Here is an 11840-nt window from a genome sequence, read left to right on the forward strand (position 1 = left end):
GTCTGGACAGGTCTTATGTGTATGCTCAGAGCGCCAAGGCTGTTTGCAAACAGGTTGTTAAATCTCTCCAGAAATACTCAGGAGACAGAGACAGGTCGATCACTGTGAGTTTGACACCAGTCTGATCTACACAGCAGGTCCCGGACCATCCAAGGCTGCCTTGAAATTAATTAACTAATTAATTGATTCTCCCAAAGTAGACCCAACTGCTGGCGTCCATCCGGGCATCTTAGAGTAAATGTTAGCGGGCAGGGGAAGGGGGTATGGAGTTGGCAGGCGGGGAAAGGGGGTATGGAGTTGGCAGGCGGGGGAAGGGGGTATGGAGTTGGCAGGCGGGGGAAGGGGGTATGGAGTTGGCAGGCGGGGGAAGGGGGTATGGAGTTGGCAGTTGTGCCAAAGCTGCTTTCCCTTTGGCAGTTTCTATCTTCTCTAATCCTTTGCTATTCTGTGGCCAAAAGCAGCCAGCTTCTGGCAGTTAACTCCTGATAGCAGCAGGGGATTAAGAAAAGAAATTTAGTTACTGGCTCAAGTGCGCCTGGCTGGTCAGAAGGGAGACTTAGAGTTCACTAAATCTTTATGAGCCAGAGAGAAAAAAGAGGAAGAAAAGTAGAAAGGCATACATGCAGATACATGCACACACGCACACACACACACACACACACACACGCACACACACACGCACACTTTGACTGGGTCTGACTACCTGTCTCATGAGTTCCACAAGTATTCATGCATACTTAAATGCATATACATATATCTATACACGTATGTATGTATGTACATACATGTAGAGAGACAGACATACAAGAAGCCACACTTTTTATTTCTTTTCTCTGGCCAATTTATATCTTCTTGACAAAAGTTCTTTATAAAATTACCTCATATAGATATAGATATAATGTTACACAAAAGGGAAGTTACAGAAGGATGTCTGTCAACATCTAGTGCGTTGGGTGCCCTGGGTATGGTCGCAAACAACCAGGACACAGGGGATGCAGAGCAAAGGCAAAAGCAACTGCATGCAGTTGCAAGCTTTATTAATCCTTAGATATGAATATGCATTACTACAATTTCCATTTTGGCAAGATACTGTAAGATCGTTATTCCTAGAATACCAGGAACAACTGAGGCAAGACTAAACAAAGAAATAAGACTAAACAAAGGTTTCTTCTCAAAATATTCACATATCAAATCACCCCTCTTCTTATTATCAAAGTATACTCGCCATAACCAAGAGAGCATGAGAACTGCTTCCACAGAAACAGGACATAGCAGAATATAGTTTAAGGCCAAGTGAGAAAAACATTTTCTTCTCACGGGCGGCATTCCAGCCCCTACTTGCACCTGTCGCCAGTCCTTACTTAACCCTGCCTGGGAGCTGCCTGTCTATGCCTCCACAGATGTCCAGTAGTAAGTTCAAAGCAGTGTTTCATTCTGTCAGCTCATTATAAGTTCAAAGCCACAGTTGCACGTGGCCTTTATCATGGTGCACGCCTGTGGCTTCATCCTTGTACCTGACCTGGAATGAATGTTTTTTCCTTGATCACAAATCTGCCCCATGCCTGTTTCTCTTCTTAGTGCCATTTATGAAAGCTCATTGTATTCCTTATTATGCAGCCTTTATTTACTATTCTATGAGGAGGGGACACATTCCATTCTTGATCCTAACTTTATTACATGTTTTGTCAAAACAACTCAGACTATTTTCTTAAACTTTTTTCCTAAAATCATTTGAATCAAATCAGGAAGTCATCAGTTCATCTAAACAACATTAATTCATGAAAGTTTATGTTGACCTGCAGGAAATCTACCCAATAGGATGGGCTAATGCCCAGGAATCCTTAGTCTATTTAATAGTGGCAGAAAAGATATATCAGCAGTGAGAAGCAGTCCTGGGATGAAGTCTCTGGGGCAGTGCCTCTCCAGAGTGCACCCACTGCAGCCATGCGAAACACTGGGCCATCTCCTGGAAACCCATGTTCTTGCCATAGCCTTTTCTTAGATGGCTTCTGTTACCCAACCGTTGACAAATTAATTTTTGTAACTGCATCCCAACTTAGTTCTCTGTCCTCAGTGCCAGCAGTTCCTGGGCCTCCCGCATCTTCTGCAGTGTGCGTGAGGTTTTCTTCTACTGGACTCGATTGAGTTCAGTTGAGACTATTAAGTCAGCTTCCACGTGTGTATCTACTAATCTGTCCGTACTTGCTTCTGAGAATTCCGTATTGGTGAAAATAAAGCTGTTCCCTATGACAACACTCTTCAATCATTTTTCTCTCAAAGCCAAGTGCATTCTTTTCCCAGCTTATGTCTACCTACCTCACTGTCACCCAAATCCAATCCTGTCCTATCTCCAGGACATAATTACACTTCTCCTTTGAAACTTTTTGATGTTCATATCAAGGTTATTTTCACTATTTTTTATCTCTCCATCATAAACAGCTTATTAGTTAAATATCTTTATTTTATTTTATTTATTTATTTATTTATTTATTTATTTATTTATTTATTTGGAGCTGAGGACTGAACCCAGGGCCTTGGTAGAGCCTAGCAAGCGCTCTACCACTGAGCTAAATCCCCAACCCCAAATTTCTTTATTTTTTACAGGCTCTCATGCAACCCAGGCAGCTTCAAACTTGACATGTAGGCTAAGGCTAGGCATGAACTCCTGACCTCCAGTCTCCACCTCCTGAATGACCTAACTAAAATATTTGTATCTCACTCTTACTTCCTCAGTTAGAGTACTAGAAGAGGAGATGGGAGAGGAGGTGAATATGATCAGAGTACACTGTATGAAATTCTCAAAGAATAATAATGATTCCCATATAATATGATAACCATATTCTAATCATATAATTATAATAATATGATTCCCAATAATAAAAATATTGTTTTTTAGAAGCTTCTGGAGGACAGAGCCTGTATTGTGGACCTCAGCCAAGCACAACGGCAGTGGTTGGTTAAGAGTAACTGAGGAAATAGCTCAGTTTTAGAGGGCTGCTAGGCCCTGGGCTTGGTCCTCAGCATCGAAGTTTAACAGAAAAGTTAGTTACTTTGCTTGTCCTCATGACTGAATACCTCACAAGAAGCAGCGTGATGCGGGAGAGTTTTATCTGGGCTCACAGTTTGAGGGGATGTGGCTCTTCACGGTGGGGGAGGACAGTGGAGGTGTGTGATGGGCATTGCTTGCTCACTTCTTAGCAGACCAGGAAACGAAGCCAGGGCAGGAAGCCCGTCCGTTTAAGGTTGGTCTGAGCTGTAAACCTGAGGGCTCACACTTCCCTTAGCTCAGTGGTTCTCAACCTTCCTAATGCTGCAACCCTTTAATACAGTTCCTCATGTTATGGTGAACCCAACCATTAAATTATTTCATTGCTACTTCATGATTATATTTTTTTACTGTTATGAATCATAATTAAATATCTTTGTTTCCTGTGGTCCTAGGCAACCCCTGTGAAAGGGTTGTTTGATTCCCCAAGGGGTAACAACCCACAAGTAGGGAACCTCTGCTCCAGCTAGTCCCCACCTCCCAAAGTCCCACGTACCTACTCGGACCAAGTGTCGAAACCCAGGAGCCTGTTGGGGGCTTTTTACCTCCAAACTGAACAGCCAGGTATCGTGGCACATGCCTGTAATCTTGACACTAAAGTGCTGAGGCAGAAGGATCATAAATGTGAGGCAGCCCTGAGCTATCCCACCCCCAAGGTTACCTTTAATGCAATTGCTCTTTAAAATTGGTTTCCTGATTCTTGCTTTTAAAGATGTTACCAAATCTAAAGAGAGTCATTGTAAATATTTGTAATCACTGAGCAGAAAAGCAGGAAGAGCTTTCACTGCAAAATACTCTGTGTGTGTGTGTGTGTGTGTGTGTATACGTATGTGTACGTGTGTACGTACACGTACACATGTGTATACACACTGTATAAATGTACCTAGTACCTTTTTGCAGACTTTGGTGACTCAAGGAGAGTGACATGGCTGGCCTCTGCTTAACAGAGATTGAAGTAAAATCAATGAAGGGACCGAGCTGGCGGTGCAGGTCTTTAAAATCCAGTTTCCAGGGCCTCTCAATTCACTTTGCTGCACCAGAGTTTCAGGGCTACAGCCACAGGCTGGAGAGATCTCAGCAGCCACAAGTGCCTTCTGCTCTCCCGCAGACCTGAGTTCTGTTACCATCACCCACGACAGGTGGCTCACAGCTGCCTGTAACTCCAATTCCAGAGGACCAAACCTTCCTCTGGCCCCTGTAGGCACCTGCACACATGTGGCATACAGACATACACACAGAGACACATAAATAAATCTTAGAGAGAGAAAAGACCTACTACCACCAAATGGAATTCTTTTAGAAACTAAATACCTTACCTCATAATATGTGCATTGAAGGCATGCCCACATCCCAAACTGTGCTTGTTATGAAACAAGGTTAGTCATTTGTGACAGGAACCTATGTGTTCCTGTTTGTGTACACATGTTTGTGCATACATGTATGTGGGGTATGCACATGTGTGTGAAGACCCAGGGATGATTTGGGTGCTATTTCTCAGTAGCTGCTCCATCTCCTTTTTGAGATAGGGTCTTGAACCCAAAGTTTGCATGATTCAGCTAGTCTCTTGCCAGATTGAGCTAGACTGGCTGGCCAGTGAGCCCCAAGGACCAGCCTGTGTGCACCTCCCCTCGCCTGGCATTGTGTGTGGGTGCAAGGATCTGAGCTCAAGTCTCAGCACTCGCACACCCAGCTCTTCACTGGCTCGTCCCTTCCCAGCCCCCATTTTTGTGAACTTTAGCATCCATCCAAGACTCTTACTGACTTAACCTTTCTCCCCTACTTGAAGGTTTCTTGTTCTCCTCAAGGTCTAAAGGTTTGGGTTCAAGACACCTCATATCTGTGTAGCCGGGCAGGGCAGGTCCTCCCGGTTCGAATTCAGATGAACGGCTGGATTCACAATGGAAACCTACTGTGCCCCTCCTGCTGGGACTTCTGTGAGCAGTGTCCACCAGAAACAGACCCTCCAGCTGCCAACCTGACCCGAGCCCTTCCTCTGGGTGAGTACTCGCCATGATTGGCGGAAGGAGGGAAGGTAAAGAGAGCTGTTCCTTACAGGATATTGAAATGCAGGGCTCTGGAGTGGGCCAAGCTCCTCCTCCTCTGACTTGAGGTTCTCTGGGAAAACCCTGCTTCCTGCTGTTATTATAAACTTGAAGCTGGTAAACAACCCAGGCTTTTGCTGTATAGCCAAGGCTGCCCTCAAATTCACATAAGCCAGGCTTCCATGGAATCCCCTGGGAGCGGTCTCCCTGCCTCAGTATCCCCAAGTGCTGGGATTATACATATGTACCACAATGCTCATCTGTTTATTTTCTTACTGTGTGTGCCATTGCTAAATCTTCTATGGTTTTTATGAGACAGGGTCTCACCATGTAGCCCAGGTTTTCCTAGAAACTACAATGTCGCCTCAGATTAGCCTTGACCCTGGCCGTGATCCTCTTCAGACTCCCAAGTGTTAGGATTGTCATAGTGTACCACCATGATTGCCATGGGTGCACCTTCGTCACTGGATATATCAGAACATATTTTATTAATGAAATGGTATAGAATGTTATGCATTTTGAGTAGATGTTTGCCTGGAGGCAGGAAAGATAATTTAATTTTCAAACTACATCTTAAAATACACATTTTCTCATGCTTAAACTAAGAATGAACAAAAGAAACTATATTTTAGTTATATCATACTCTGGAAGACTGGTCAGTGTATAGAATATTTCCTTCAAGAGCATGAGGGCCTGAGTGTAAATCCTCAACACGTTTGTAAAAATCTAGGCATAGTGGTGCTTGCCTATAGTCTCAGTCCTTTGCAGAGGGGTCAGGAAGATCCTGGGGGCTGGCTGGTCAGCCAGCCAGTCATGGAGCTTCAGGCTCCCTGGAAGACCACGTCCAGGTAGTATGTGGACATGAGTCTCTGGTTTCCATACCCACCTTTGAAGATATGTCCACACATGAACACGTCCACACACACAAGCTTCTCAAAATAGGATTGGCGCCAACAAAGAGGAGCAAAGGGCATGAGACAGAGTGCACATGACAAGAACAGGAAAGGCGCTGGCTTGTAAGGACAAAGAGGTTCTCACTAAAGGATAGCGCAGGGTGACTGGTTACTCCTGTCTGAAACATCTGGAAATAGAACTGTTTTGGAATTCAGAGGTTTTATGATTTTGGAACATTTGCATATTGAAGTGAGCTGTCTTTGGCATGAGACCTAAATCTAAAAACACAAAATATATTGACATTTGTATATGCTTTATACGCATGCCTTAATAGTAATTTGATACAGTGTTTTTGGTGTGTCTGTGTTTTAATCAAGTCAGATATGGAATTTTCCTCAAGCGGGGTCATCTCTGTTCCCAGAACAGTTAGGTTTTGGAGCCTTTTGGATTTCAGGTCTTCAGAATAAGGATACTCTATTCTTGCATTCACTCCATGAGACCAAGGTGACACATTCCAGTGTGTTCTTTAGAACCAGGAGGAGGTTGGAAAGGACTGGCTTCAGAAGGCCTCAGTGAAGGTGTTCACAGTGAGCATTAATAACAGAATTTATGAATCCTTAAAGTATGACTTTAGCATTTCATAATATTAACAATAAACATTTCATGCAGTTTCCCCAAAATGTTAGTGTTTTTAATAACAGTTAAGTGAGAATGGGTTCCATGATGTGGCAGTTTGAATACGATGGCCCAGAGAGTGGCACTATTAGGAGGAGTGGCCTTGTTGGAGGAAGTGTGTCACTATGTGCATAGGCTTTGAGACCCTTCCTCATGGCTGCTGGAAGTTAGTCTTCTTCTGTTGCCTTTGGAATGAGATGTAGAACTCTTGGTTTCTCCAGCCTTTAGCCTGCTAGCCATGATGATTATGGTCTGAACCTCAGAACCTATAAACCAACCCCAGTTAAATGTTGTCCTTTGGTCATGCCATCTCTTCACAGCAATGGAAACTCCTAGGACACATGGTCTGTCTCAGAGAAACAAAAAAAAGTAGATGGCTTTATACAACTTACGGGTCAAAGTTTATACATTCTGAAGTTAACTTCCTGTCTTTTCCAAAGCCTGGGTCTTTCCCCACCAAAAGTCCTTTAAGTACAGAGCAAGGCTTGGTTTTATCTGGGCTTTTTGAGACAGAGTCCACCTGTGTAGCACAGGCTGGTCTGGAACTCATGGTGATAGCCTCATGTCAGCATCTCAAGTGCATGGTCAGGCACCTGTCACCGAGCCTGGGTCAGATGGTGAATTCAGAGGGTTTTGTACATGTGTTGGGGGTCTTCAGGACAATCCTCATTTGTCAGCTCCCTAGAAGGATTCCCAGGACTTGTCGCAGCTGGGGCATGAGGCAGAATCACAGAAGGGAAAAAGACACAGGATCAAAGTCCAGAGGAGTCCCAGGGGGCAGCTGAGAGCCAGCTTAGCTGCAAAGCCCCTCAAGCTGCTGTACAGAAACGGCCGACACAGCTCCACTCAGCCTCCTACGGCTACACTCGTAACAGCACAAGGAGTTATTTCCAATGGCACCAAAGTCTTAGTTAGGATTTTACTTCTGTGAACAGACACCATTTCTTCACCTTGAGCTTGCCTATCTCAGGCTGGCCTTGAACTCAGAAATCTACTTGCCTCAGTCTCCTGGAATTGAAGGTGTGCACTACCTTGCTTGGACCTAAGTTTTTCATGACCACTGTCCTCAAGATCCAGGTCAAAAATCCTGTGTTGTCTAGCCACATGATCCAGTTCACAAGTGTGCCCTCCATTTCTCGATTGTAGTTCATTCCAGATGAAAAGTCCAAACTATTCCTTGTTCAACTGCAAGCACAAACACTAAGCTTAGCTGGGTGGGATCCTGCCCTGACACCACTGCTCCCTCAATCTCTTTATATCCTTGAACACAGAATTCAGCTCCATTTTATTTCCGGTGCCTTTTTATTATTATTTGAACCATATATCTTGTGTTTTTCCTTTCTAAACTTACTACACTTGTTCAGTACACTCTTGATGAGACTTAACCAGAGAACAAAGTCTTTGCTGGGTTTTTCAGTGCAATTAATAGAAATCTCTTTACCTTAGCCTCGGGTAGACTCTTCAGACAAAGGCAGAAAACAGCCACACTCTTCACCAAGATGCCACAAAAACAGTCTCTAGGCCACATATTGAAATTCTTCTCCACTAAAATGTCTTAGGCCAGGTCCACACAGTTCAAATCACTCTCGGGAACAAAGTCTTCCTCTCATTCCTACTAAGATACTAAGGCACACTTACAGCATTCCATTGCTTTCCAAATCTAAAGTCCCAAAATCCACATTCTTCCAAACAAAAGCATGGTCAGGCCTATCACTGCAATACCCCAGTCCCTGGTATCAACTTCTGTCTTAGGGTTTTACTGCTGTGAACAGACACCATGACCAAGGCAACTGTTATAAGGACAACATTTAATTGGGGCTGGATTACAGGTTCAGAGATTCAATCCATTGTCAAGGTGGGAACATGGTGTCATCCAGGCAGGCATGGTGCAGGAGGATGAGAGTTCTACATCTTCATCTGCAGGCCTCTAAGAGAAGACTGACTTCCAGGTAGCTAGGGGGAGGGTCTTAAGCCCACGCCCACAGTGACATATCTACTCCAACAAGGCCACACATCCTAATAGTGCCACACTCTGTCCCAAGCATATACAAACCACCACAGGGACCCCAATTAACATAAGAACACAAATGGCCACAGACTGATCCAAACCAGATAGTCCTGAGAGGGTACCCATCCTTACACCTCGCCCAGATTTAACTGAAAGACAATAACCATCTCTTTGTTAAAGCAATATGTGGGAGTGGGGCAGTGTTCAGACCCTTAGCAGTTGGAGTTATGATAAAGGGGGAGTCACCTTCTTGGGTTCAGGGATAAGAGTCTTTGTACAGAAGCAGAATATGGAGGAATCAGGAGGAAGCCAAGTTCAGTCAAGCCTGTGAAATGATGTCTCTACCCCAGGAGCTTATCACAGGCAAAGGATCTATTTGAGGAGGTTGGGCAGCCGTGGTCACGAATGATTAAGTCAGGTGGCCCTTATATGCTCTCTTTCCTGCCCCCGTAGGAGCAGAGGGCGCTGTGAGTGACTGAATGGGTACTGTTGTCACAGTTGTGTCCAGGACCCCCGTGTCTCAGCCCTATAGGAGTGACAGGAACTTCAGAGATGACTCTGAAGATGGCAGAGCCTTCCTCAGGGGCCACGTGGGAAAGATGCGTATGAAAACTAGCAACTGCAGCTTCCTCCCTGCACCCATGCATACAGCCTGTGACAGCTCACCAACTTCCTACCCACACTGGAGACGAGAGGATCATCATGAGTTTGAGGCGAGCCTGGTCTACACAGAAAGTTCTAGGCCACCCTGGGTGTGCACAGCCACTTAACCCTAGCTTTTCAGTGTCCATCTGCTGCATCTGCTGTTTCTTTAGTGGGTGTGTTCTCTTCATCCCTTCACCCCGGTCAGCCAAGCCCACTGTACTAGGCACAGCATCTCTTCATGTTTCAGTGGCTTCTCTGAGACTGGCTGTGCTGCCACTTCTGGGAGGGAGTGCACTGATCTTGAGACTGGTACAGACTATAACAATAAGTACACTGTAGCTGTCTTTAGACACACCAGAAGAGGGCACCGGACCCCATTACAGATGGTTGTGAGCCATGTGCTTGCTGGGAATTGAACTCAGGACCTCTGGAAGAACAGACAGTGCCCTTAACCACTGAGCCATCTCTCCAGCCCAACTGCACACACAAGGTTTTAACTGACCACCTATTGAACTGTGCCAGGAACTCTCATGATCATTCTTTTTCTATATGTGTGTGTGTGTGTGCATGTGTGTCTGTGTCTGTGTGTCTGCATGTATCGCTCTATGGTGTGTGTGTGTGTCCTCTCCTTTTGTTTTTTGAGACAGTTTCATGTGGCTGGCTCCAAACCACAACTCCATCTTCAGCTGAGGCTGTCTCTGAATTGCCCAGTGCCTCCTTCCCCTCTCTCATTCTTTGCTTACCTCTCAGTATGTAATCGGGATGATGTGCTGGGATAATGGACCCAGTCATCATTGCCCTACCTGCTTTATGCGTTCTGGTGATTGACTCTAGGACCTCATACAAGCCTGACCAGGTGCGCCCCCGGGATTAAGTTGCTTGTCTTTAAAACAAGTATTACCTGCAAATTTTATTTTTAAAATGTGATATTTTCAGTGTACTTGCATGAGACACACAATTAGCCCACAGCAAAGCCTTTTTGGCAGTCATCATCCCTAATTTAGCTGTCTTGTGAATTCAACTACTTAGTACTAATCTGCTAACATTAAGGGTAATATTTAATAGGGCATGTGGCCCACACCCAGCACCTGTAGGATGGGGACAGGAGGATCAAGAGTTGAGGAGATTCTCAACGCAGAGAGTTTGAGGCTTGCTTGGGCTGCATAGACCATGTGTCTAAAAACAAATGAATAAACAAAGAATAAACCTACTAATGTTCTGAAAGAAATATAAAATGAATTCTGTCTCCATTAATTCTCCTTTTTTATTGTTTCCATTTAGTTGGTTCCCAAAACCTTCTTACAGAAGTAATAGATTTCAGAATATGAAACTCCTCATTACAGAAGTAATAATATATTCCAGAATATTAAACTCATTTGTTTATTTACTTTCAGACAGGGTCTTATTCTCACCCAGGGTGGCCTAGAACTTTCTGTGTAGACCAGGCTGGCCTCAAACTCATGATGATCCTCTCGCCTCTGCCTCTGGAGTTCTTGGATTACAGGAGTGCACACCACACCTTTTGTAGAGCACTGAGGGTTGAGCACATGGCTTGCAGGGCAAGCACCCTACCGCTGAGCTCTGGCTCCATGTGTTCTCCACCCCCTTGCTTCCTCCCTGAGCTCTGACTCCATGTGTTCTCCACCCCTCACCCCTCCCTGAGCTCTGGCTCCAGGCCCCTCCATCCCCCCTCATCCTCTGCTCAGCTCTCAGTATTTAACCGGGCTGACCTAGTCACAGACATGAGCCTGTTGTGTTGTTTTCTGCCCCAGATCTCTGCTCCTGCTCTTCTAGCCTGGTTGTCACGCTCTGGCTCCTCCTCGGCAATCTGTTCCCTCTGCTGGCCGGATTCCTTCTGTGCGTGTGGCACTAGGAGTGGAAAAGAGAATTCTCCAGACAACAGTTTGGTCGTGTTCCCACGAACAGAGCACAGGACCTGGGTGAGCACAAGCCAGGCAGATAATGCTGACGGCAGACATGGCAGGCGTTCCGGATTCTGGCTTGGAAGTGCTGTCCACAGTAGGACTGTGAAGAGTGGGTCACCCAGTGTGACTGCTCTACACAGCCACCTCAGAGTGTGGAGAGGAACAGCCCCAAGGTCCCTTAGGTCATGGATATGCAACCTCCTGGCAGTTCTGCAGTTCTCATTTAAGCCGGGTGGACGGTGGGGTCTGCCACGATCACTTACCTCAGCATGTGCATTCATCGAGCATCCATGAGCACCAAGGTCCCTCAGACAGCAGTTGATGAGCTTGAGTCCAGAGTTTGAGTTGAGGATCCTATCATCCAAAGTACAAAACTGGTCATCAGGATTTCAGATCTCCCGCCACCATTGCACATGTTTTAAATGAACATCGGATACGACAGACACCCTCAAGTCATCACTCCTTGTCCGCTCGTGTTTGCCTTTCCTGCCAGCTGTGTGGCAGTTGGCTGAGCTGTGGTCAGTGGTGTTAGCGCTCTGCACTCAGCCGTCTCCACCTGAGCTTAGTGTCCACTCATTTTCCTCATTTATTTCATAGCAGCTTGG

The 11840-nt window shown here is 45.4% G+C and overlaps 1 protein-coding gene across 1 annotated transcript in view; it reads left to right on the forward strand.

Annotated features, from left to right (window-relative positions):
• Positions 1-11336, forward strand: part of Lmln (leishmanolysin like peptidase) — a 58029-nt gene extending 46693 nt beyond the window's left edge. The window contains exons 16-17 of the mRNA XM_032900133.1: positions 4833-5043; positions 11083-11336. Of these exons, the coding sequence (XP_032756024.1) occupies positions 4833-5043; positions 11083-11183 (312 nt within the window). The 3' untranslated portion in view covers positions 11184-11336. The remainder of the gene's footprint in view (positions 1-4832; positions 5044-11082) is intronic.
• The last annotated feature ends 504 nt before the right edge of the window (positions 11337-11840 follow it).

Source organism: Rattus rattus, chromosome 4 (assembly GCF_011064425.1).
Source record: "Rattus rattus isolate New Zealand chromosome 4, Rrattus_CSIRO_v1, whole genome shotgun sequence".
Classification (NCBI taxonomy): domain Eukaryota; kingdom Metazoa; phylum Chordata; class Mammalia; order Rodentia; family Muridae; genus Rattus; species Rattus rattus.